The 27700-nt window shown below is 39.8% G+C and overlaps 1 protein-coding gene across 6 annotated transcripts in view; it reads left to right on the top strand.

Annotated features, from left to right (window-relative positions):
- The window catches only part of ANKRD44 (ankyrin repeat domain 44), a 113436-nt gene that overhangs the window by 46271 nt on the left and 39465 nt on the right, over nucleotides 1-27700 (top strand). For 5 of the 6 annotated variants that reach the window (XM_021400574.1, XM_021400576.1, XM_021400573.1 and 2 more), the window contains exons 3-11: nucleotides 3853-3931; nucleotides 12290-12360; nucleotides 15061-15261; nucleotides 16442-16529; nucleotides 18597-18739; nucleotides 20117-20329; nucleotides 21737-21815; nucleotides 23951-24065; nucleotides 27387-27469. In XM_021400574.1, the coding sequence (XP_021256249.1) occupies nucleotides 3853-3931; nucleotides 12290-12360; nucleotides 15061-15261; nucleotides 16442-16529; nucleotides 18597-18739; nucleotides 20117-20329; nucleotides 21737-21815; nucleotides 23951-24065; nucleotides 27387-27469 (1072 nt within the window). The remainder of the gene's footprint in view (nucleotides 1-3852; nucleotides 3932-12289; nucleotides 12361-15060; nucleotides 15262-16441; nucleotides 16530-18596; nucleotides 18740-20116; nucleotides 20330-21736; nucleotides 21816-23950; nucleotides 24066-27386; nucleotides 27470-27700) is intronic. The other variant, XM_021400577.1, reaches the window with a different exon arrangement.

Below are 27700 nucleotides of genomic sequence, written 5' to 3'. Positions count from 1 at the left end.
GTCCAAGTAGAGTCTGACACAGGAGTAGAAGTGTCCGTATGTATACTGAAACAATCATCCAATGCTACCTCCTGTGATGCACTTTTCCAGTGTATTTTCTCAATCTTTGTACTTGATTTGAATAGTTTATTCAACCTCCTAGCTGTGGCTGGGCTCTTGGAGGTGGTGGGGGTCCTGGCGCTTCTCTTGGGTCCCAGGCGATGTCATTTCATGAACGCTGTTTCTGTGGCACTGTGCTGAACCATTTCTGCTGGTTTCTCAGGCAGTTTGATGACAAAATGTGAAAGCTGACACTTACCTTCTGTTGCAGTCTCTCTTATATTTTAAAAGTGAATAACTACGTCCCCCAAATCATCTCATCTGAGCAGCTGATATAAAGGTTCAGATCTTTTGCCTAGGCTGTGCTGAGGAGAAACTGCTACCCTGTTTCTTAATGTGTCCGAATATTTCGCATAGGATGGTATGATTCATGTGAGCCTCTGTTCTGTTAACCTTGTATTCTGGGGCTCCGATCCAGTAAAGCACTTAGGACTAATCTGTGTTGCACCTTATCAGTTCCGCTGGGATCCCTTCAACAGTTGAAGCACGTGTTGAGTGCTTTTCTTGTTGAGGCCTCCTGCTCTTGATCACCTATTTGTTCAATTCATAATTTCCTTTATTTGTAGTTGAAAAATAAAGAAGTACAGATAATGTTAAGTCTGCATCATCTCTGAGAACTGGTGTAAGCCCCTAATAGGGTTTTGGTGAGACAGCGTTTGTTTCAGCTTCTCATTTAGCCATTGTTTAGCTTATCTGCCATCTCTTACTGACCTTTCATTCCTTTAAGAGCTATACTTGAAGCAGGCCTGATTATTTGTCTTGGTGCTATTTGTAACTCTGTTATAACTCCTATCCTCCTCCCCTTTCCTTGCCTCATAATGTATGTTCGGGATTGAGGCACCGCCAAACTCTCTTGCTGAAATGACAGATTTTCTTTTTTAATTCCCATCTCTGTAGCCTTCGGTCTTTATATCAGTGACTTATTTGTTCATGCTCCTTTTACTGCCACTGCTACAGAGTGACACCTGTAGCCCAACGCCTGGACTAGGTGCAGTGCTGGAGCTCTGCAGACCTTGCTGGAGGGGTTGGTGGCTCTTGGGAAGACGCATGGTGAGATGGGCAGGCAGGTGCTCCAGTTCCTCTGCATTTCTCTCAGCCTTGAGTGCAATGTAAACAGGAACTCAAGAGCTTTCCTCTGCTGTGTTTCTCAAGGCTCAGCTGCAGGCATCTTGTTGGCACTTCCCACCGAAGCTCAGACTGAAGCTCAGAAGATGCTGCCTGGAGGGCTCTTGTGCTCATTTGTCCACACCGCATGGTTGTTTTTTTTTTTTTTTTTGTCTTCTGGTAGTTCACATGAGGATGAACTTGCTTTTGCCTGGCTGAGGTAAATGGAAAAGGTTTTGGGTTTTGTGCCTAAAACTTGGAGAAATTAATCTTAAACACAATTTCATGATGAAAACTTTTCTTTCTCTGAAGATTTGATTTTCATCTATTATGATAGGATTTTGCATTTATTTAAAAAAAAATAAAAACTGAGATTACTTACAGTTAGATACTATTCCAGTGGTGGAAGCATTCCTTCTGTTGTTCATTTCCAGGTTTCACACCGATTAGTATCCCTTTGGTTTTAAAATGCTACCTCAGAGCAGAGCATATCAGTTCTACTTTTCTGTTTCCTGTCCTCTCCTCCCTGGATTACCAAACTTCTGTCAGGTTTACCGTCTAGTATAAAATATTGTTTATTATCAACAAAGCACTGAATGGCCTTGGTTCCTTGATATAGAAAATTTATTGTTCTTGTATTGTTGTTGTTCAGCTTCAAACTGTTTCAGCTCTGTTGCTAGACTTGGCAGTGTAGCAGGAAGCTGCTGCAAAATTTATCAGTGACAGGTATGACAACTTTTACAATTACTACACTGTACTAGAAGAGATACGTGCATTAAAATTAATAATGTAAAAATAAATAAAACTCATTCTTTTCTTGTACAATTGTTGCATCCATCCTAGTAAACTTAGTGCAGTGGATAGCATTTGGATAGACAATGAGAAGCAGTATTTATGAAAGTTGACAGAAGTTATCTCAATGTATGAACTCGTGCGGCCCATAAAATCTAGTCCACGATGAGTGACAGCATGGCAGAGGTCAATGAGCATGCAGTGCACACTCAGATTAGTCAAGGTGAAGCTCTTGTTGCAGTAACTTGAATGTATAAGTGAATCCAGTTTGTTGTAATTTTGATTTCTGGGCAGATGCTGTTGGATGTAGAGCTCTTATGGAGTGTGGCCTCTGAATCATCCAGTGCTTCTGATTCTGAAAGAGAAAATGGAGACCAGATTAATATCGCTGTAATTTGCCTACTGTATGAGGAGGTGAAGCTCTGTGAGGCATCTTGTCCCCTGACCTGGGACAGCAGAATTTGAGGGCAAATGTACATTCTGTATGTTTGAAAAAAAAAAGACAAAACCAAAACAACATAAAAATATAAGAATTATATATAGCCCATTCTGGACAGCAGTGGCTCTGTGCCTTGCTTGGCTGGAAAACAGTTTTCAGCTTTCACATGACAAATGATTCTGCTGTGCTCATTTGTCCACATTTATAGCATACTTTGAAGATAGTCCAAAATAGCTTGCAGTTAATGACCTCTTGGCAGTGTTAAAGTAGATATTTTACTTGACAGACTCAGAGAGATATTTCAGGGGGAGAGTGTAAATACCAGTCGGATTTCTCTGCTGGTATCATTTGCAGGAGGTGGTGAATTTGTTACCAGTATCAAATGATGGTAGGCCATAATTTACTAAGTTTGATTGATAAGTCTCTTAGAACTTGATGTATTAGTGGTTAAGAAACCAAAATGAAGTACATTTTAGGACTGGGAACAGAGGTAGAATACTATGATAAGTGGGATTAGCTGTTCTTGTGATTTGTTGCCCTTATCATCAGATGTAGCAGTTTCTTTTAAAGGCCCGTGTTCTGGAGTCATCAGAATAAAGCAATAAAAAAGTTTACTTGTAAACACCATGTCTATATCATATGAAATTATAAGAAATCTTGAAAATGTAACTTCTTAATCCTGAAAACGACAGAAATCAAATAAAAAACATCTGTGCTTTGGAAGTTGCATGGAAGATTTTTAGTAATTTTTAGAAGTTTAAAGCTGCAGACCTAATTGGTAATATTTTTCTAATTAGCGTTTAAAGTTCGATCACTGTGTACAAGTCAATTGTTTTAGTCAATGAGAGTAAATGGTGTACAATTACCTTCCAACACTATGGGAACTGCATCTCTTCTATGTGTGGTTCCAGACCATCTTCCAAAGATGCCTCTCTCAATGGTGATGCAATGCTGTTGAAGCAAACTGCATTATGAAGTCTGATGTCCATAAGCATCTGAATTATGTCCTACAGTTTTTAGTAGCAAATCGTTCCAAAAGAGACCAGAGACCCATGTCTCTCATTGCGTCTAGCTGTGTTCTGGCTTTTCAGGATGTGATGCAATGTGCGATATGATGGACGTTTGATTTAAATCTAGATTAGATTAGATTTTTTTTTTAATCTACCTATATAAAAGATATCAGAGTAAAGAAAATTTCTCTGCAAGGTCTGGTGGAACCCAGTGATAAAACATTGAGGATTTTTGCAAGGAAGTGTTTCATTCAGACCTTGAATTTTGTTCTTTCAGTGGTTGAGCTTGCATTTCTAGTCACAAACAGAAATAGCTGTAGAAAAATACATGCTGTTTAAAAACACATTGCTCACTAATGCTTGCAGTCATCAACCATGTTTTGTAACTGTATGGTCTGTGGCTTTTAGGATGCTGAAAAGCGAACTCCTCTTCATGTTGCGTCATTTCTTGGGGATGCAGACATCATTGAGCTTCTTATTTTGTCAGGTAAGACAGCACCCCTCACTGTCACTAACTGCTAAATTAATTTTAAATCTACAAGAAATAATTAATAAAAGACATGAGAGTGAACTTTGGGAGTACAAATTTCTGAATTTCATAGAGCTGGTTGCAGTTGTTTGCAGACTTACAAAATATGTTTAATTTGGGTGGTACAACTATAGAATGTACTGTGACTGAGTGAAATTAATAAACAAAACAAGTAGTTTGTAAAAATGTCTAAAGCTTTCAAACTGATAATATTTGTGGATTCAAATACGTGCTAAAGTAAATACATGTTTGAAATGTGGACTCTAGTCCTGGAGCATAAGCCAAGAATTTCTGTTAAGCAAAAGTGATTATAGAATAATAACAAAGTTATAAATGAGTTTGAATAAATTGTAATTGGTATTTAGATTAGAAAAGGAGTCAGGAAGTTGATTTGGAGAATAGAAACGCTGCAGTAAAACGTATCTAAGCAACAACTTGCAATTCTGTGATAGAACAACAGTTATCCTTTGAAACTGCTTGATACTTGATTTTCTGAAATACATGCTTTTTGTCTGTAGTCCCTGAAAAAAAGAGAAACTGGTCAAAAAAAGAAATTGAGTAGACAATTAAATGTTATTAGTATAGAAAAAGTATGCATGTATGTATATATATGTGTGTATTCAATATATGACATATATATGCATGCACAATATTTTTAATATTTGTACATTGTCTTAAAATTCTCTAGTCAAAACCAAAGTATATTAAACATTTTCTGTAAATGCTCACATTCACATAAATATATTTGGTTAATGGTTTAAATGCTTTCTTGTTGGATTGCCAAAAGGCTCATCTTGTATGTTGTTATGTCACAGAGTCATAGAATGGCTTAAGTTGTAGGAGACTTGAAAGATCATCTAGTTCCAACTCCCCTGTCATGCGCAGAGTTGCCAACCACTGCAATCAGGCTGCCCAGGATCACAACCAACCTGGCCTTGAATGCCTCCAGAGATGGGACATTCACAACCTCCCTGGGCAGCCTGCTCTAGCACCTCACCACCCTCTGCATAAAGAATATCTTTCTAACACCCAACCTCAATCTGCCCTTTTTTTAGTTTAAAGCCGTTCCCCTTTGTCCTGTCACTATCAGACTATGTAAAAAGTCGATCCCCCTCCTGCTTGTAAGCTCCCTGCGAGTCCTGGAAGGCTGCAGTGAAGTCCTCCTGGGGAGCCTTCTCTTCTCCAAGCTAAACAAGTCCAGCTCCCTCAACCTTTCTTCACAGGAGAGGCGCTCCAGCCCTTTGATCATCTTTGTGGCCCTCCTCTGGAGGCCAGCTCCAACAACTCTGCATCCTTCCTGTACTGGGTACAGGACTCTAGATGGGGTTACACAAGGGCAGAGTAGTGGGGAACAATCCCCTCCCTCTCCATGCTGGCCATTCCTCTGCTGATGCGGCCCAAGATACTGTTGGCCTTCCAGACTGCAAGAGCACACAGCTGGCTTATGTCCAGCTTTTCATCCATCAGGAACCCAAAGTCCAAATCATGAACAAAATAAACTGTTTGAATGCATGGGGCCTGATTAGCAATTTGGTGATAGGTGCTTAAAATACCTCATTCTTATTTATTTATTTATATACTTAACTAGTGTGTGTGTGTGAGATAAAGACTAAAGTACCATCTTAACATTGAACTATAACTCTAGAACTCCCCTATTTTAATCTCTCATGCTGACACTGCTGATTTAACTTGCTCAAGATTTTTCTTCCCAGTTTTCAGTAGGAATATAATGCCAGCCTTCCTTTCCATAAGCACTGTGAAAAATAATGATAAATGTTTCCAAACTCTTTTAGTGATGAAAAGACATGATCAGAATATGTCAGAAGAAAGCATAAAGCAGATGTCTCTCAAGAAATACATGTAATTCATGGTAAACTCCTGGATATGCTTGCAAATTTCAAAGACAGTGTTTTTCTAAACTGGAGAATTGTAAAAGGTAAAGCTTAGGGTGATTTAAGAGTGTGGGATGGAAAGGAACCTTAAGGTACAAATTTCCAGTCCCTGGCAGGCTATCTTACTGTATGATTATTGCTATATGATGCTATATTTTTTGATCTTACAAATTATTAGAATGCGTTTTCAAATGACTTGCATATTTTTTTAATGAAATTATTTAAGAAAGATCAGTCCTATAATTGCTAAACACTACCTGATTTCCTTGAACTTGAAAATAATTCTGTCTAGAAGGAGTTTCTGAAGGTTACTTGATCCAACTTGCAAAAGAGCTTTTGTAGCCCAGAACAAATAGTTCTGTGAGCCAAGAAATTGAAGAAAACCAGCTTTCTGTGTGCTTTTATGTTGTCTAGCAAGGTAGAAGTGCCAAATGAAGCTTCTCCCACAGCTGAGTTACTCAAAGCCTTTGACCTTTCTAGATGCTCTGATATCTTGCATGGATTGCAGTAATGCTTCAGTCTTCTCTCTAAGGTGATTATGGTACATGTAGTAGTTCACAGTAGCCATGTGTATGTCCAAGGCCCTAATACCAAAAGGACCAAGCCTTTTTGCTTGGCAGTAGCGTCATTGGCCGTGCAGCTGTCAGTGTGGCAGTGCCCTGTGCCTGCAGACTCTGCTGCTTCATGGTCTTCAGCTTTATTGCTTGCTTCACCTCCTCTCTCTACCTGTATTGCTTTTCATTTTATGTAGACCTTGTCTCCTTGTTGAATAAACCAAGGGATGGAAGAACAGATATTCTAAATGTTTCTTTGAACAGAGCCAGCCTAACCTTCAGTTGGTGAAGGAAGAAAGAAGAGAATTCGTTTGCTGTAGCAGTGTTTTCTCTGTATGTTTTTGAGGATGTTTTGAGTAGTCTAACTGTTTAATGAGGGTAACTAGTTTGACATCCATCATAAATCAGATTTTTCTGCTCTAACCTTCATGGCAGCAAAGTGATTTAAATGAACATTCCTCTGCTGGCAGGTTGTGCTTGGATGGTTTTTCACTATGTCAGATGCAAACAGTCTTTTCTTTACTAGGAGACAAAAATTAAACTTAATTTGTGTATGCATTCTTGCAATGTGTATTGTTTGTAACATGCTATTGTTCCACTGTTTTGTGTAATTTTTTCAAGTTTTGCAAGTGACATCACAGGCAGTATCTGCATAAAGAGAATGGTGAATCAGTTCTGCTGATTCCTCCTGTGAATCCCAATAGCATCACAGCATGTCCTGATGAAGGCAGGGTACATTCTGCTTCTTGTTTTCCATTGTGTTCCTAATGAGAGTAAGAAAGAAACTTGTGTTCTTCTGGGACAGTTTGCTCCAGTGCCTCACTGCCAAAATGTCATCCACAGGCTGTAGGGTTTGTCTGGTCAACAACATAAAAAGTAGCTGATAAATCTTGCTTACTAGCTCAGCATGAGTCAAAATTAAATCTTATGTTGTGTATTCTATCTATTCCTTGCACTTTAATCTCATTACTCACATTACTCGCATATCAGTACGTATATCCAAGAGCAGGTTTGGAGGAGCAGGTTTGTAAGTTGTTACAAACACCTTTTCGTTACTGGAATCTGTGAACTAGGCTCAGAAGAGAACAGCAGCATCTTCCTTTTGCTTCACTTCTTCATTCCGAAATCGTAATATATAGAAGTGTTTCATAATAAAGTCAAGTCATATAAGCAGAAAAGCTTTGTTATCTGACTTAAAATGAGAGGGTGTTTTCACTGAGTGAAAGCTCAAAAATGCTTGCTGTTGGAATCAAACAAAAATATTCTCAGCCTGAGTATAAGCTAGGAGGACTAGCAACCCATTGCATTTTGTACAGAGCTCAGTAAGGAGGTGAAATAAATATGCGCATTCGAAGATTTGTGGCCCATGAACTGGTGACAGCGCAAATAATTGTAGTATCTAATGAATTAAGCTTCTACCCAGATGCTTGGAGTCATATTAGAAATGACTTTTTAGCCACTGAAATGGAATGTGTTTGGAACTGATAGAGGAGACGCAATGCCAGGTCCTTCAACGATGATAAATCATCCCAGTCCATTAAATGTCAGGGCTAGGTGGATTTACACCAGCTCAAAGATCTGATCCATAGTCATATGGTTCAAACTGGAGAAATGTGCTATGTGGTTTTGTTTTTCCAGGCTATATGAAAGCTGGCTGTATAGAGATCTGAGCACTTCTCCTTCACCTCCTCTCTGTCAAGGAGAAGGACCGTGGTAGCTGTCCCATGTAAATGAAGTTCTATACGATGGCATGTTCATGGATGTGTCGGAAGAATTGTCTGGATAAATCCAAGCTCCATGGTCACATGTGCCTATATCTATCCCTTCCTGGGCTTAATCATTCTGCTGAGGGCAGAATGAGTGAGCTCAGTTCCTTATTCTTTGTTCTCCCTTCCCACGGGAGCTGGTGATCTGGGCAGTATTACCATATCTTACTCTTTCAGAAGGCTTTATGCTTCTTGGCAAGGAGATTATGCACTGGGGGCTGTGTGTGCACTATTGACATCCATTCTTTCTAAGTTGTGCATAGATGAGGAAAAGGACAAACCTCAGCATGCATTGGAAAGGTTCCTGGTAAGCCCTGGCATGCAGATTTGACAACAAGACTGTCACGTGCATGGCAGGTTCTGGGCCATCCCTGTCATGTAGGCAGCAGGGAATGGCACTGCCTAACTGGAATTCACATGCAGGTTTTTCTTTTTTATGGCAGGCTAAGGAGTAGGAGGCTTGGAATGGCAGCTTCTCTCTGTCTTTCCCATGGCTTTCAGACTCCAGTCCTTGGGGATTAAGAGTGTCCCCTTCTGAAGAAAGTCTAGAGGATGTCCCTGGACTGTCTCATCTCTCATGATGGACCCAAGACCTGTGTGCTTTTACCTTGCTACTTACTCCTCCTGTCCTCTGACCACAGTGGCATCTCTAGGCCAATTCCCTAATTAGCAAGTGACTGGGACTTAACTCTGAAATTCCAGTGAATCTCCTGTTTCTGTCATATAGCTGTTCCCAGGCTTTTAGGTACATTTATTGACAATCTAGCATGTGTTGCTCTCCCGTTGAAAGTCCCAGTTCTGCCTACTGGCTGGAGCCATTATATTTTTTTGTGCTAATCTTTTGCTTTATGTTGTGCGTCTCTGTGTGTGGTGGTGGGTCACTTGTTATATTTTTGTGTTACTGTTGCTGTGTTTCAGTAGGGCTTGGAAAGGTGCACATTATCAATGTTATTAATAGGTTAAAGAACAGTCTCCTTCATCTGTTGATCATCCCTGATTTCAGAGATTTAGGTTGGGGAATCTATATGTATTGGAAATATGTGGATTTTGACAGATGTGCTGGATGGAAAATCATTTGGTTAGGATAAAGAGATGTTAACTTTATTCCTGAAAGCAAACATCAGGTTGTTTATTTCTGATCTTGAATGAACAGGGGCAATTTCAGATTTATTTCCTCTTTTGGCAGAAAAAAATGAAAGTAAAAGATCTCAAAGATTAGAGCGTAGCCATATGAAAGAAGAGTGTTTTCATGGAAAGTTTCCTCTCTGTTAGTTTTACCCGTAATGTTATGCATTAGGCTGTCGGCTAAAGCTTCACAGAGCAAACCCATCTGCCAGGCCCTTCCTTCAGGCCTGTGGTGTGAGGCCCTGCGTGCAGAGGCCTAGGGATGGGGCTGAGGAATAGGAGGGCTTCTTCTCTGAAGTAGTATTTGGTGTTGATTTTTTTGTGGCGTGGGTAGTTGCTGTGGCTACGTGGAAGGATGTTAAGAGACAACTTTAAAGGAGTGTATGCTTTCAAGGTAGACTGGTACTGTGAAGGCCGCCAGATAGAGCAGCTGGAGCATCAGCAGCTGTAGGCCTCTTGCATGTATAAATAGAAATGAATTTACTTAACTTTGCAGATAATTGTAGGAAGTCTATTGAAACATGATTAAAGAACACACTGCGTGTTAGAGAGTGTGACGCTGAATTTCTAGGTGACTTGAAAATTTAAGCTTCTCGTTTTGGGACACAGAAGACATTAGGTGCTGGAGAGCGCTTTGTTTTCAGAGTTGGATTTCTGTGTTGCTTTCAAAGAGCTGTACTACAGGGTGGGTGTTCAAGTTTGTGAAGTGTAGAGGAAGCCTTTGAAAACGTGAGCATTGCTCCCCAGGTGCCTCCACATTCTCACTTTAAAGTGGAGATATAGTCTGTCCCCTAAGGTGTGCCTCAGTGCTGGTGGAGCTCTTTTATTGTCATTAGTTGTTGCCTGCAAGGAACTTGATGGAAAACTGAAAGATGAATTTTGGTAAAGCAAATAGGCAGTACAAAGGGAAACATTTTGAAACATTTCTTCAGAAGAATATGTGCCTCAGTTCACAGAAAACACTGGCTTTGCTAACAGGCAACAGCTGAATTATGCAGCTTTTAAAAATCATAAATCACAAATTTATTCAACTGACACATTGAATTAGATGTGGAAGAACAATTTCACTTTGTGTCATAAGGAGCACAAAACCACAAAGAGGTAAGGGAATATGGAAAATTGCTGAAGAAGAAAAGGTTGATAACATGCCGTGGATTATTTTATTTATAGTAGCAGTGTTTTGCTTTTATTATTTTCTTTCATTCTGTTCTTGGCAGCCATCTACTTCAGCTTCTTGAAGGGCGAGTAGAGCAGTGAAAGGCATGAATAACTACTGAGGGAGACATTTGCCTAGGTTTTTTTAGTCATCTTTGTATTCTCTAATGCCACGGAGTTGTTGAATACTGAGGAACGATGTGATTTCTCTCCTGCTTTGCTACTGTGTACATAAGCCTTTCTGGTTTCCTACCATCTGCCTGTGGGAGTTGGTGAATAGGCAGAAATAAGGCAAAAGAAAGCTTAGTTAAGAAGATAAGGATTAAAAAAAAAAAGCAAGGTAAATGTAAAAGATTTCTAAAACTGAAAAGAGGCATTTGATAACAGTCATTAGGAATTCATCTAGGCAATCTGTATCCCCCACATCCCTATAGGATCACAGCAGTGTATCATGAGGTACCTTGGAGTTCTGATGGTGGAGGATGTGGCTGCTTTATGTCTCTCTGGAGCACCTCAGGCAGTGCAGGTTTAGAGTGGGTACTGAAGGACATCAATCATAATAGCCTTCTCAGGAAAACAAAAGAAGATAGCAGCTTCCTTGCTTTATATACAGATTCATTAGAAAATACTTTGAAATCATCACATACTTTTACTGGGGTGTTTCTCTGGAGTGCAGATTGTGCCACCAGATACAAAGTTCTAAGGTGAATTATTGCCTCTGATTGCTGCACTAGTTATGAAAATGGCTTTCTTTTTCTTCCAGCCAAAAAATTGTGTCCTAACTTGTGGTAATCTGAAATAACTCATTTTTTCTCTGATTACCTAGCATAATTCCCAGTATCCGCTGTGATTCAGAGGCAAGCACCCTAACATTCCTGAGAAACAGCTTTCAGAAATTATTTCTGATTCAGAGAGTGTGATTTATTAATTACAGGATTTTACATGCACTTAAGTTGTGGTACGCAATGGGGCTTAAGAATCCCTTTGTTCATGAAGTTCAGAGGCTGATCCAGGCAATGTGCATGATACTCGTGCTTCTCGTAATTTTTGTCTTCATATGCCACTTTTCTCAAACTAGTACTGCTGTCTGCAGACATTTAAAAATGGGTTTCTTCAGCTCTTTCCACTGAACGTTTTATTCTGGGGTGTCACTTCAATTGGTAGTTTATTATTTCTTTCAAACAAATCTCATCACACAAATGTACAGAGTCCCTTTTTGTCTGCAGTCAACCAACACTGCAGTAGTTGTTTAATATTATTCTTTTATCCATTATTCTGGCAAGCGACCCTGAAACCACCCTCTTGCACAGCTGCCTTTCGTCAGAGTGCACATTAGCACTGAACTGTGCATGAGGCAAATGGATCGTGCCCTCCATCTCCCTTCTGATGTCTGCTGAGGGGCGCCTGCAGAGCAGAGGTAGGGAGGCATTCTGTTTCCTTCTCAGCCAGCATGCTTCTCTGACATGTCTTCACAGCAACATCTCCTTAGCAGGGAAGCAGAATTTTAACAGATATCCTGTATCTGTTAATCTTATAAATGCATACACATCAGTGCACATGTACATACATATGTACATAATCCTCTACTACAAACCCTGCTGCTGCTATGTCCAGTAAACAAGGCTATATCCAGTTCCTTTCTTTCTGAATTGTGCGTCTGTTCCTATCCGTCTGGGTGATGGAAATGCATTTTTAAGAGTAGAGGAGTGCCAGAAGAGCTGAGATGAGAGACTTAGTTCGCTCCTGTTACTAGGAAACCAGTTGGGCAACGCTCTTCGTGTCGCACCCAAGGCATGGATGTAACCTCTGCTTGTTTACTTGCAGGCGCTCGTGTTAATGCCAAAGACAATATGTGGCTGACTCCTCTCCATCGAGCAGTTGCTTCAAGGAGTGAAGTGAGTAAGATTTGATTACTCTGCTTTTGAACATAAACTGTGCTGGGGCAAAAAGCAAACCGTTGAAAGCTGCAGCAGGCAGCACTGTGACAAATGGGTGAGCATTTGCTGTGTGCAGGGTCTGTAGCGTTGCAGCCAAAGGCCATCTTTTACCAGCTAATTACAGCTGCTGTTGAGCCTTGGTGAGGCTGACTTCCCCCTGTGGGATGCTTTGCGTAACCGTAGCAGGTCGCTCTGAGCCGCTGACAGCTGGTGGAAGCCACTGTGGCTGAAGTGAGGTAGTGTCACCTGTCTGCAGGGCCATCATCGTCAGGCGGTGAAATGAGGAGGAATCAATCTGTACAGACGTGTGCACACTGTGTATGCCAGGAGGGAGTGGATGTGTGTGAGATCCAAACTGCACTGTTTGTTTTGGTTAATTGCATTTCAAGGCATCCTTCAGCTTTTCTGTTCATCCACTTTGATTTGTGCACAAAGGAAGGTTAGCCCGTATTTCTTCTGCTAGACAGCTAGAAATCTTCTGGCATCACATTGTCCTTTTTCCACTGTTGTCTCAAAAAGGCGGAGCAGTAAGTACCAGGAATGCAGCTCAGGGATGACTGTGCCATTATTTTGGCTTTCTGTTTTGTACTCCTTGCTCTCTTCTGTCGCCCTAATTCTCAGCTAAGAGTGTGCCCAATGCAGGCTGAGTTGGCTGCTGGGTGCGAGGGGAGGGGTTATTGGACAGGCAGAGTGTGGCTGCCTTCCAGGGACTGGCGGAACTTGAGTCACCTTTGTAACAGTCCCCGTGCCTGCCAGGCCCGCAGGCAGGAATCCTGGGCCTGCTGCTGAACTTGGGCATTGTTTGGTTACTGGCTGAGCTTCCAGCTGCTGGCAGCCGCCAGAACCCACTGAAAGGAATATCTGATAGGATATGAATGCTGTAATGAGACAAAATACAAAAAGCTGTGTTGAGAAACAAAGGTCAGACCTTAAAAAATAGCCACACTCTTTCTGGTGCAGGAATTGCAGCATGTTTGGTTTCTTTTTTGGACATTTCTGTCCAAAAACACTTTCTTATTTTCGGTCACAGCCCTCACTGAAAATGCATGTCTTCTTGTGGGTTTGTGCCTGCTTTTTAACTCTTTGGCTACTGAAAGCCGGTTTCACGATGAGAAGCTCTTGCCTTGTTCCTGCAGTTCTGGTACCCAAAGGAAGTATCCAGAGAGGCAGCAGGGGAAGGCATATGGTGTGGGAGAGCAGAGACGTCTCACTAATAACATGGGCTAGCTGGAAATGCTGGATAGAGAAGCTTTGTATGAACATTCCAAATAAAGAAGTCAATCTAAATATTATTAGACTTTTCAGTCTTCACCATTTACTTTTTGATATTCTCCTTTAACTTTTTCCTTCTTTCATTGAGAGTCAAATTACATGAATTTTCCTGCTGACTTCATGTCCCAGGTGGGTGGGTCCCCAGTGTATTGCATTTAAATGACTTTTAACGCAGCAGGCCTGTAATTAAAAAAAAAAAAAAAAAGAAATAAAAAAATCCTGTTGAGACATCAACGATAGATCATTCTTGGTGCCTGGAGAGGTGCTGTCTACTAACTGAACCAATCTGTTAGATGTCATTTTGTGGGATGGCTGTAGAAAATGAAGTTGCTAAAATTAGTGGAGACCAGAGAACAAGAACTGCTCCTAATAGATGTATTCTTGATGTATTCTGCAGGCGCTCTCCTGGGCCTTTCTAGATACAAAGGGGCTATTTAAACACACACACGATGAATTTGTTATTCATTAATAAAACTTTGTCTGGACTTAGAAGAAAACTTTTTGGTTTATGGAAAAAGAATAAAAAGAATATGTAGCGCTAGGTCTCTCCTGCTTCCCAGCTGTGAGTTGTAACTAGCAGGCAAGGCTACTCGAATGCTACTGTCCCCCAGTGACTCTTTTGTATTTTGTTTCTGGGGAAAAATAGGAGAAGAGACAATGTAATATAGAGAGGGACTTATTTTTTAATCTGACTTCCTTAATGGCAGATGCATGAGGAGGAACAGAAAAGAGTTGATGGTAAGCTCTCTAATGAGACAGTCTCTTGAGAGAGAAGAGTACATTTTTCTCACTGGGAAATATTCACTTTTAACTCCTCGGGGAGGGAAGGAATGCTAATGGCAACTGGGGACACCAGTGTCAACCCTTGCCTGTGATTCTCATGTATTTTTTTGCAAAGCTAAAATTTTGTTTTTACATATTTTATTTTTTTCCTGTTTATAAATAAAAGAACAATTTGCTATGATTTCATGGTCCAAACTGATATGTAAATATCAGTTTGTAAATAATTGATGAAAGTGTGAGCTCAAATATATCCATTCATTTCTTCAAATGGAGCACAGTTATGATGACTGGGATCTCAAAGGTTAATCAGCCAAACAGATTGGGCTGTCTGCATGGACAACTTTGTATGTCCGAAAATCAAATTGGAAAATTGTGATCGTGGATGTTGCTCTAAATGACAGCAGAGGTGATTTGTGCTCTGGCATTTGAATCAACAGTACCATGTCAGTAACCACAGATGTTGCTTGGGTGAATGTTGTTCCGCTTCTGTCCTCCTGGCCATGTCTGGGATGCGTAAGTAAAATGCATAGGTAATATCATTGAGCTGTCAGCTGCATGTTTATTGGAACTGCTTGTTTATAGCTGTAATTGTTGCTACTGTAGGAAGCAGTGCAAGTACTGATCAAGCACTCAGCTGATGTCAATGCTCGGGACAAGAACTGGCAGACCCCATTGCACGTGGCAGCCGCAAACAAGGCAGTGAAGTGCGCAGAAGTTATCATTCCCATGCTGAGCAGCGTCAATGTCTCTGACCGAGGTGGGAGGACAGCACTGCATCATGCAGCTCTGAATGGCCACATTGAGGTGAATTGTTTAATAGCATAATTGATCTTGAATTATTTATTCTTTTTTTTTTCCTCCTTTAAAATAGTTGGCTCGCTGTCTGGGTCAAGACTGAGCCCCATATCACTGACCCCCATGATTGCTCTCATTCATCTGCTTTCCAACCTGTATGGCAGGTTTCCTGTCTGTAGAAGTGAGAGTGGCAAGAAACCACCTGTGCAGATCTGGCATGCAAGTGTAATGTACTTGCAGACTTGGGGAGCTGTCTGTGCCCCCAGCTCTGGCAATTGAAGTGTGTCTGGGCTATTTTGTGCTTAACTGCCTGAGAAAGTAAGAGAGGTGGAATGGAAAGATGGGAAAACTGGTGGGTTCATTTCATACCGAAGTAATGTTCAGATGTGCGAGACCCAGTCTGCTTTTCCAATTAGTCTTCTAGAAAATGTGCTTCTGGTTTTGAGATCATATATGCTGCTTCTGCTTACCTAATATAAGTAAGCCCTTCTATTCTAATTACTGGTTCTTCATGGAAAACCGTAGTTTGGTAAACAGAGCCCCTGTGTAAAGGTTTTTGGTAGTCTTTAGATCTGGTTGAAAGGATCCTTGTTGCTCATTCCACACTTGAAGATGTAGATAAGGAATGAAAAATCTTCAGCCGGAATGGCAGAATTCTGTCAACGGACATTGATCAGTTATACTGCAATTAAAAGGACAGGGTAAGGTAATTCCTGTAGAACAATAATGGTATTTGGCATTTAAATTACTGCATTGTTGGAAAAAAATAGTGAGGCTTGAATCTAACCATCATGATATAAAGCTCCTGAGCTTTTGGGTAGAGTGTATCAGAAGTGATAATTGAAAGTATGTCATTATTAGCTGATCTCTGTACTGTGGCAAAGCAGCATACAAGGGGAAGGCAATTATGCATCTATGTAACTTGTGGTGTTAGAATGTTTTGTTGGGGAAGAAAGTTGTTGAATGTGTTTCTTGTTTTGTTTTTGTTTTGCCTGATTTTTCTTAATTTTAATATTGCATGCCAGGTAATAGGGAAAGCAGCTTTTCAGCTCTTAGCCGTACTGCAATTCCAGTATCGCATACAGAACAGCCTGATTTTATGATCACAACTTTATCACTAGAATGACTTTTTATGAAGTATCGAGTGTCTGATCTACAGGGTTTGTTTACTTGCTGCTGTTGCTTCTAGATGGTGAACTTGCTCTTAGCCAAGGGCGCAAACATCAATGCTTTTGACAAAAAGGACAGAAGAGCTCTTCACTGGGCTGCATACATGGGTAAGGCTCAGCTTCTTGTTCCTTGTTTGAATTTCCTGTTGACAAACTAACAGCATGTTTTATGATGAAGACACAGACCTGTCCGTGGAAAATGAGAGTGGTATTTATGCTGCGCAGGGAAAGGGTTGTCTGATCTAAATATACAGTGTCCTTTTACAGTTTTGCAACTGGTGAGAACGTTGCTGTGATTTTAATGCCATTAATGTGGGCTTTTAATGTTGCTTTTTCATTTTGGTCTTTCTATCCTGATCCTAATTCCAAGTATACTCCCAACTGAAGTATATTCAATCTTGAAAAAATACAGGTTGTATTGGTATCTGTTTTTGCAAAAAAACTTTATAAAACACAGATAAATATGATAATGATTTTTGCTACTTATTTACATTCGTAAGTAGACAAGTCATGGTATTGTTAGTTCTTCTCTTTCCTTATGTTAGTAGCGAATTGTCATCTTTTATTCCAGAGTAGAAAAGAACAACTGATTCATGTAACGTAAATGTTACTAAATAAATCAGACTGTATTATTCTTTTCAAGTTATGGTAAATTTTATTCTAGTAGGGGATTTTATTTTATTGAAAAATGCTGAAACAAGATTGCTAGAAGAAGTGATAGTGATCACTCTTGTTCAATAGCTTTTATGTCTGGCAAGCAGTGTATTCAGATGGGAATTAATGAGACATTGTGCACCCTCTGTCAGGTTTTTCACTTGACCTATCAAATCCTTAATTTTAACCCTGGCACCTTTGGAAACTAGGTAATATGGGATTTCAAACTGTGAGTAAAGCATATAGTGGTGTTTTGATATGCACAGACAGATGGAAGGTTGCTTGCCAGCAGACTTGATTTGGCTTTTGAGCTAGTGAACTTTGAACACCACTGTGAAGTGGTGAAAGGCTTTTCTGTTGTGCTGTGCAATTCCACATTTGGGCAATTGAGATGTTATCAGTAAGGACCAAAGCTGTGTCTGTCATAAAAGTGTTGAGCTGCCCAGGGGGAGCACATCTTTCTATGATGTTTGCTCTCTTTCAGTCTGCTTGACCTAACAAAATTCTAAGAAAAATAGCTCTGCTTCAGCAAGAAGTAATGACTGTTCCTCAGTTCCTTGATTCAATTTTGGTGGTCAGGGCACTGGCTAGGATGGGAGGATGCATACTTTGAAACTTTCAGAAGGAAGAGGAAACTAAAGACACAGGTGGATTGTAAGTTGCATTTTGAGATGCTCAGCTTTTCTCGTGTATTTTATGGGGAGACCCTAATCCAATAGGGGGGTATTTCACTCCTGAAGATATATGTCCCATGGGTCTGGCAGTCAGCTCTCAGTCTGTATCACTTTTGAGGCTTTTGCAGTTATTTTAGTTTGCAGACTAAATATGCGTTTATAGACCACAAGTTCAGAATCAAACATTTGTAGACCTGTACTGAGAATTTTTTTGCTAGCTCTGTATTGGAAAGTCGCAAACCTAATCTGAAGATGAGCAGTCAGTAGAAAATCTTCTGATGGTATTTGTAGACTTTGCATCAAATTATGCACTCACTTAAAGTAATATATATTTATGTCTTCAGTGCTGCTGGAAAAGAGGGAACCTTTATATTGGAATTTATTATAGACATTAAGTATTGTCAACAAACAAAAAGAGCATTAGCAATTGCGTCTACAGATAACATCAACAGGATGCTGTTTTGGGAGTTTTGTTGTCCTGCTCCTATGCTCACTGTTCTTTCTTTAAAAGGGAGAATAAAACACAGGCTGTTATTTTTAATGAGGAGTAATGTGGGAAAGAGATGTGCTTTTGTTCTTTTAATGACTGGAAAACTAGCTCAGTAAAAAGAAACTTGACCCACCTGATGAAGGGGAATATGTATTGCATGGATTTCTTGACAAGGCCTAGAGCTAGGATTAAGAGCATTTATGAAAATTCTTTTCCTTTCTTTCTTTTTTTTTTCCCCTCATAAAACTCTGGGAGCATTGTGAAATGTTAGTGAGAGGGCCAGTGTGTTAGCAAGAAAGTAATTTGTGAGAAGTGGTACTGGTATACCTGCTGACTGCTTTCTCTCATCTTTTGGAGGTCACCTGGAAGTTGTTGCCTTACTGATTAATCATGGTGCAGAGGTGACTTGTAAAGACAAGAAGGGTTACACCCCACTTCATGCAGCTGCATCCAATGGGCAGATTAACATTGTGAAACACCTCCTTAACCTCGGGGTAGAGGTATGTAGTAATATGCTCTTTGTGACTTGCATGTTTCTCTATATTCGAAGGTACTATTTTTCTCTTATGGATGCTGCTACATCAGTGAAGCTTCTAAAGAAAGTAATTCCTGTTTTCTTGACTGTGAAAAGCACCTTATGCTTTGTATAGTTTATTAGTTTAAGAGCCAGGAAACATTCTGGAATAAAAATGTCTGATATGGACACTAAATTCTAGGTCACTTTCCTGAAGAATTAAGGAAATGTATGCTGTTCCTGTAGAGGAACGTGGAGTAATGAAGTCTTCCTTGGCTTGGCATTCCCTTTAATATGATGAGAAGAGGTTCACAATACATACGTGGAGTACTTTACTAAGCTGCATTTCAGCCTGTTCAAATTTCAAGTTGTGTATTTCCTGCGTTCACTAATGGAGGGAAGGAGAATTATTATTTTCACTCTGGAAAAGATCTTTATTTCAGGGTACAGGCTTCTCTTAGACTAATATTGTCAACTCAGTGGTCCAAAGCAGTGCTGAGATGACCAGAAGAGACTGTGCTGGTTGTTGATCAAAGATGTTGAATAAATTCATTGTATTTGCTAGCTTCATAGCCAGCTGACTTGACCTGCCAAAAAAATGTCAGAAGTCTGTGTTGAACAGGAATAGATGTTTCCTGTTATTAGCAGTACCATGCTAATAGTGACACTGAAGTTTCACATTCTCCGTGGGGATAGGGTCTTCAAGATCTTTTTTGTAGAAGCATATTCACAACATGCTCAAGTCTTTTGTGCAACCTGTCTCGCCCTGCTTTACAGAACAGCAGTTCAATTCTAAGCCAGTGATCAAGAAGTAATGTAATCTTAATCACATCTTCATAATACTGAACTGCTGAAAGTGGTTTCTTTATTGAAGCGTAAATAGATATGCAATTTCTCCATCCATTCCCTAAGACACTTTTGCTCCCTTCCCAAAAGGAATCTGTGGAAAGAGATCTTAAGCCTGATTTTATTCACAGAAACTCAATATGAGGTATTTTTATTTATTTATTTTTAAAAAACTGAGCTTTTTATTTATCCTTCTTTCCCATTCTTCTATAAAAAAAACTTCCCAGCTTTTTAGGATTTTTATCATCATCATCATTACATAGGCCTGCTATCAGCTTTAAGCTTCAGTCTGACTTTTAGAAATTGCCAGTAGGATAAGAAGTTGATGATAGTGAAGGTAAAGCATTCCAAATTAAGCTCTCTGGGAGTATATTTTTGTCAGTGAAATCTGCTGGTGAGAAATACGCCCTGTGACAGTTCATGCCTCTAGCTATTTCCATTTGCCGTATGTGATGCAATATGTAAACTGATAATCTGATGTCTGTAATGTTACCTGTGTCTCCTTCTCTTATTTTAGATTGATGAAATGAACATCTATGGAAATACTGCACTTCATATTGCCTGTTACAATGGTCAGGATTCTGTTGTTAATGAGCTGATTGACTATGGTGCTAATGTAAATCAGCCCAATAATAATGGATTCACTCCCTTGCATTTTGCTGCTGCCTCCACTCATGGAGCACTGTGTCTTGAACTACTAGTGAATAATGGGGCAGATGTTAACATTCAGGTAAAACTTGCATTTTACCTCTTCGGTTTTACTTTATCCTATTTTGCATACCTTAGGAGTCTGGAAACTGCAGTAATAAGTAAAGCAGGGCTTTAAGTTCTTAATAGAATTAGAGAGATGCTGAGAATGCTAATCATTAAACCATTTGGATGAGATTAACTTCTAGCAGAGGAGCATTCAGTGCCTTTATAAATATAATAACAGCCTTAAACTCTAGGCCAGCCACTCTTCTGAAACCACTACTAAAGTTTAGTCCCAGGAGCTCCACAAAATGTTGACTCGGGCAATGGTAATAAGTCAAGGAAATGTTTCTTTCTGGTGTTTTCCTCCTGCAATATGGACTTAATTAAATCTGATTCTAACCAAGTTTCTTTAGACTTTCCTGGGTAAGTAAGACCTCAAGGTTGTTTGTTTACATATTTTAGAGCCTGAGTGTACAAAGCCTGATTCTGTTTTGGTTATTTGAATGCTCTTGAGATGTAAGTGATACATCTTGATGAACCTCAAAGGGACTTGATAGAAGACTTGAGATTTCTAAGTTCAAATAAGACTTTGACTACTTCAAATTGTGCGTGTTTCAGTTTCTCATCTGTAAAAGTGGTCTCGTAGCATCTAGCAGTTCTGGCAGGTCCCTTGAGATCAGTGGACAGCCAGTGTACTATTTAAACTCAGAATTATTGAGGTGAAATTAGATATTGTGCTTGCCAGTGAGTGCAAAGCCCAGTGCCAATAAAAAATGGAATGATGTGAGTAGTGAGGCAACTGTCATTTGCTATTTGCTCCTTAGCTTTCCCAAACTCTTGTTTCTTTCTCTAGATCCCAAAACATTGATCTCAGCTCCTTGTAGCTTTCCTTATATACTCGCTCCTTGTTTTCTGTTTGTCTTTTGTAGACATCTTGGTTTTGATTAAGTGGAAACTTATTGACCAACACTTTTTTTTTTAGAGCAGCTTCTGTTCTAGGATGTATCTATAAAATTGCAGATTGAAAAATCAGTTGTATTCCTTGCATCTCTCTGACTGCTCCTCCTTAGCTTTGTGGTTTATTTTAAAAAAATTCTTCTTCTTGTAAAGAGTAAGGAAAAGAAAAAGACTAAATGGGAGATAGTATAGTCACATTCAAGAGTGATATGTCATACATCTGGAAGTTTCTATCAAACATTGTGTATAGCCAGGCTCTGAGAGTAGGCTGTAGCTCAGATCATTTCCTGATCATTGCTGAGGAACTGCTTTACTTATATGCTTGTACCTTCTGCATTTATTATGACATATAGATTCAGGCCTGCAGTCTTTAGAAGCCAGTGGAGCTTTTATGTGAAGAATAGCTGTAGGATGTTGAACTGAGAGACTTAAAGTTCTTACCTCTTCTTTTCATGCTAAATGATTGTTTTTACATTTTGTTTGTTAGAGTAAGGATGGGAAGAGCCCACTGCACATGACAGCTGTCCATGGGAGGTTCACCCGGTCACAGACCCTCATTCAGAATGGTGAGTTTCAATACCTGTTCTATAACTTTCCAAAAGAGTAGGCATTTCTGGGGGTTGCAATTTTTAGTTTTCTGATCCAGAGTGCCAGATAACATCTCTGAAAGGTGTTCAGCTCTGCATCAAATTCTCAGTTTGAGCTGCGTTTACAGGCCTCCTTCCACAGTCTCATCACTAGTGACACCTCTTGGTTCTTAACAAAATCCAGTCTTCCTCTAGCTGACAATGAAGCAACTAATCTTTTGTGATTCTTAACTTGATATTAAGAATTAAGAGCTCTATTTAGGATATTTCATATGATGAGAAGGCGGCACAATTAACTTTCTCAAATGATTAAAAGAGTAATAAAGTTCTAATTATCCTCCCTTGAGAGCTGTGGTGTTCTTAGAGCCCACACCATTTTCTCTATGCCACCACTCAACAGCTGTACTTCTCTTACCTCCCTTAGCTGCACATCTTGTCGCTATCTTCACTAAGCGCTGAATAAATACTCTGCAGGGTGGACCAGCACCACTTGTTTATTTTGGCATAGCCGGGAGTAGATTCCAGAGCTTGTAATTACCTGTCATACTCATTAAGTATCTCTTTTGTCCAAGAATACTATAGCATATAAGAAATATTATTGTTGGAGATCTGACAAAGGCCTGTTTTCTGACTGACAGAAGTTACTGTTACCAATTGTGTTCTTATATTTGTTTTGGCCGTTATATTGGACAGGACAATCTGTTTTCTTTTGTTTGTTTCTGTTGTTTGTTTAACTACAGTCCCAACGTGGAACCTCATCAAACTGCAGTATCCCTGTTCCAGCATTTTGATAGCCTTTATTTACCATTAGAAAATTCTTCATAGAGCTTTACTAGAACTCTTCTTGCTGTAGTTATGGCCTGTTATCTCCTCTGCATAGTGGAAATGTAGTAACTATTACCACATCCTCATTTTAGCAAGACTTTTACATACTTTCATAAAGTATTCTCCCAGAAAACTAATGAAATATGGTCTAAATGAAAGTATTACTGTGTGGGTGCATAACTGCTAGAAAAACTACACTCAGACATTAGTAATAAATGGATCATTGTTGAAATGGAAGGTATAATGAGATTTTTCAGCTTCCCTCCTGAGCCTGGTATACTATCCAGTATTTTCATTAACAACTTGGATGGTGGAATATGAAGTGTGGTTTTAATGTTTGGAGAAAACATGAAGTTAGGAGAAACTGTTTGGCAGAAGCTGGAGTCAAATTTGAAAGTGAGCCTTTAAAACTGGAGAAAAGTTATAATGCAAGTGATGCAAAGAAGAGATATAACACAGGCAGGAATATCAGTTATACAAATACAGAATGGCAAAAGCTGATTGGGGGACATTTCATCAAGAAAGGATTTGGGGTTTGCAGAGGATGGGGAACTGAACAGAAGTCACTAATGTCATTGTGTTGCCAAAAAAAAAAAAGGGGGGGGGGATAGAAAGCATACAGTGTGCAGGAGTGTATAGATAGGAGCATAGCCAGCAGGCATGAAGTAATCCTTTTGCTCAGCTCAGCACTGGTAGACATCAGCTGTAGCACTGTTTTTGGCTTTTGACGTTTTCCTTTCAGAAAGATGTGGGCCAGCTGGAGAGAACTAGGGGAAGGACAAGGATGGTTGAATTACAGCAAACGTCATTTATAAAGAGAGACTGAAAGAGCAAGAGTTGCTTGATCCAAAAAGGAAAACAGGGACTTGATAGCAATCTTTGCATGCGTCAGAAGCTGTAGCAGAGAAGAAAGAATCAGTTTTTCCTGGTGGAGAATAAAACACGAGATGACAGGCATAAACTGCAACAGGAAAAGTTCTACTTAAGCACCGTGTATCAATATCTAATGATTAAATGTCAATTGTATGTCATTGAGCTCACTCCCTATTCCCCACCATGTTTCCCCACTGAAGCTGGAGAGGGAGGTGAGAGCACTGCTGGTGAACCATGGTTGGTATCATGGCTGACAGCTGACAACTCATTATGTGCTGGTCTCATTCTTTGAAATTCAGTGGCCTGGTTTTGCTGCATTCACTGGAGAGAGAGAGAGAGAGAGAGAGAGAGCATTTGTGGTCACAGGTTCACACTTAATCTTTTGGTATTAAACTGTATGAAAATATTTTTTGCAGGAGGGGAAATCGACTGTGTTGATAAGGATGGTAACACCCCACTGCATGTGGCTGCAAGATATGGACATGAGCTATTGATAAACACCCTCATAACCAGCGGAGCTGATACCGCCAAGTAGGTGGCTGAAGTGGAACTTCTAATGATCAAGTGCTATGTCTGATGCCAGGAAACATAGATATTCCTCAGTTTCTGAAGTTAAAATGGATAAATGCATTTGTTCTACGCTTCAGTGGGTGACATAGGACTAAAATATGAAATGATTGGGCAAGTGGAAGGGAAGAAGCCCCACTAAGCTCTTACTGTGCAGTTATGTGGTTGCAAGTAGTACCAATACTGTTTATTTTTCTGAAGGGTTGATGTGACCCACTGACGCAGGATGTATATAAAAGCGCATCTTGATCACAGTTATTCCATAAAGTTCCTAGCAAAGAGTTTATCTAGGAAACATAATTGAAAAAATTTCAAATACTTTCCAAGGGAATTATGTGTATATTCTGTAGTTTTTAAATTGGCTTTGTAATGGCATGTTATATGCAGTGGTAATTCTATTATCTTGAATCTTTTGATGTGACAAAGGATAATCAATTGAATTGCAGTACTACAAAGCAGATGTTACTAAGCCTGATTTCAATATAAATTCCACTCCTGTCTTGATTATTCATGGTTTCTGATAGCCAGATGACTGAAATAATAGAACAGTTTTTTTCTGATTTGTGATTTTAGGGCTTTTTTTGAGCAAGTTGAAATTGGACAAGATTGCTAAATGTTGTTAGTCTTATGGTCTGTCAAAAGAAAACAGCAAACCTGAAGTAAACAAAGGAGCGGAAGAAAAGAGTAATGCCATGCCATGAGATACCCATACTGGGTGTTTACAGTAGCATCTGATTACATAAATTTAATTTTTCAGCTATTAGCTGCACATTTCCAGAGTAAAATTTAAGTTTTCGGTCTAGAATGCACTGCAGAAGTCAGGGACCTCTCTTGACTTACCTGGATAGGGAAACCTGTTTGCAGATTTAAATGAGCTCGTGTTAGTTTTGAAGATACTTGCACCTCTCTCTGATTGATGCTTGAGGATGTTTAACAAAAGAGACACATATGCCCATATTCCTGCATCAAGTATGATTGTCTCTATTCAAACTCGGAAGTGGGACAGATCTTCAGCGGGCATGGGTAATGAAATTCCACAGGTTCCAGTTAATGCCATGTTAAGATAGCCAACATGAAGACCTTGGTGTCTAAATAGATGTATATTTTTGCTAGCTCTTTCTCCAGTGCAGTAAGCCTCGATCTGCCTCTTTTCTTGAGGTTTAGATGTAAAATGAGCCGCAATGGAGTAGCACAGTCTTGGACTCAAGGTTATCCAGCTGAAAATTTCTGATTTTCACTCAAATGACTGGAACATCGATAAAATAAAACACTACTTTTGGCACCAAAAATGAGTGAAATAAGAAGTTGTCTCAGAAATCCCAGGCAGGTCCAAGTGATGCTCAGCCAGGAACACTGACACACTGGGAATGGGCTTTCATACCTACTGCATGTAAATAGCTATGGCTGAGCTCCCCAAACTGGATTTGAAAAAGGAAACTCCACAACATTGCTAGCAACAACTGCAGACAGCTTGGTCAGTCTTTGAGGCAGTTGTGTTTTAAGGAGAAAGTATGTAAGTGATAGGAGGAACCACTGTGAACAGCGCTGCTGAAGTGTGACTGGTTAGCAGATGTGCAGATGGTGTATTTTGGTGGAAACCAGCCAAAACATGTGCTGGGTGGAAATCTTGACCTAAAAGATGAAAAATACTACTTGAGATAACTAGGTGGAGGAGGAGATGGAGAGAAATGGGTGTAGGAAGAAATATGGCAAGACAGAATGTCCAAGGTTGGCTTAAATAAACAACCCCACAGCTAAAAAAAAAAGCAACCTGTTTATACAGGTGCTTCAGCTCAGTGGAGCTTGTGCTGTTGTTTCCTTTAAAAGAACAGACTGTCAGGTCATCTTTAAAGAGATTTACTCTAAGATGTAGGTGCTGAACACTGGCAAAAGTAAAATTTCTGTAGCGCCCCAGGTTGCTCCTTAGTGTAGAAAAGCAGTAAGGAGGACAAATTTAATGTGAAGACAGAGGAAGGATGGAACTGTGGGTTCTGGAAAGAATGATGTTTTTAAAAACAAATCAGTATTGGTTAAATACATACATGTAAAACGTTGGTGAGAACGAGACATCTTTATAAACATTCACACTTCTTTGTTTAAAGTATCATTAGTCATAATGATTTATGGTTAATCTTGCAGAAAAAAAAGTTCCTTTGTCTTTTGTCCATATCTGAAATCCACGAGGTGATCGCGCTTTCTATCCACTGTCTTTCAGATAGGAATCGATCTGCTGTTATTCATGTGTTTGTCATTTTCCAAAAATGTATCTGCTGAAGCAAGCAGTAGATTATAATCTTGGTGAGATAGTTGGTTTGAGGCTCCGCATTTGTATGCCCTTGGAGGAAAGCCTGTAATAGCATTTCTAGAATAACTGTATGCTTTGCACAAAACACAATGCTAAATGACAGAAGCCAAGATGTCTAAGCCCAGAAATCTTCTAAGATGATAAATGGTGGCATGTTCAGGGACTGAGCTGGGATGATTTGTGAGTGGCAATAACAGCTGCTGAGTGCTCAGCTTGTTGAAAAATGAACCAGACCACCTTATACATATTTAGCTTAATGATAGGTGTCTATTTTTTTGTTTTGCTTTGGTTTTCTTTTGTTTGACCCAATATGTCTGCTCTGAGGAGTTTGTAATTGAAAGGAGGGTCATGTATTTAAAGGGAAGGGGGAGTGAAAGAGCGTGTGAGGACAGTAGCTGGAGCAAACAGGATTAGGTGATTAGTTGTTCAAGTGTGGGAGGAAAACCCTAAGTGTCACAGCACTCTAAAGGAAAGTGTGAAGAAAAGGCATTTGGTGCTCCAGCCCTGTGGGTGAGGGAAGAAAAAAAGGCTTTTGAAAACCCAAGTGAAAGTTATCTAAAGCAAGATAAGAGTACAAACGGTTTCAGAAATAATGCCACAAAGCTTTTGGTATTTACTTTTACCCCTCAGAATGCCATTGCAATATATGTAGCTGATGCACAAATCTGTATATCCCACACTGGGAGATTGACTCTGCTTCCTTGCTGTCTCCTTTATCGTAGCTTTCATTTCACGTTTTTAGAAACCTTCCTCCCGCATTCTGTTCAAAGTGTAGTGCCAAGATTTTCCTGTATCAGAATTAATTTTAACTCCTGAGCAGGATAGTAAGGAAATATAGATAAAATTAGCAAGGCAGGAAGAATCTTCCTTTAAAAGGATCAGAAATACGGCCTTTATGGAAGGACTTTTTCAAGTGTAGTGTTTGTATGCCACCTGTATTTTTACAAGATCCTATCTAATGAGGATGTTGTGCCTTTCAGGTGTGGGATCCACAACATGTTTCCTCTGCACCTAGCAGCACTGAATGCTCACTCAGATTGCTGCAGGAAATTGTTGTCCTCGGGTAAGTAAATGCAGCAGCCTCTGTGGAGCTCAGTCATGTATCTGTGCTGCTTACAGCCCCTTTATGCTCATTGTTGTGGACTGTTGAAATGAAAGACTTCCTGTGCTGCTGCCTGGTGTGGTGTATGGCATGTGCAGGGTTTTCCTAATGACATGCTGGTAATTCTTTGCATCCTGGATTGTTCATATGCAAAGCCCTTTTCTCCTGGCAGACACAGAGAGTTTGTAAACC

This window comes from Numida meleagris, chromosome 5 (genome assembly GCF_002078875.1).
Source record: "Numida meleagris isolate 19003 breed g44 Domestic line chromosome 5, NumMel1.0, whole genome shotgun sequence".
Taxonomy (NCBI): Eukaryota; Metazoa; Chordata; class Aves; order Galliformes; family Numididae; genus Numida; species Numida meleagris.
The sequence above is the reverse complement of the archived record's forward strand: the minus strand, read 5'-3'. Positions and strand labels throughout refer to the sequence as shown.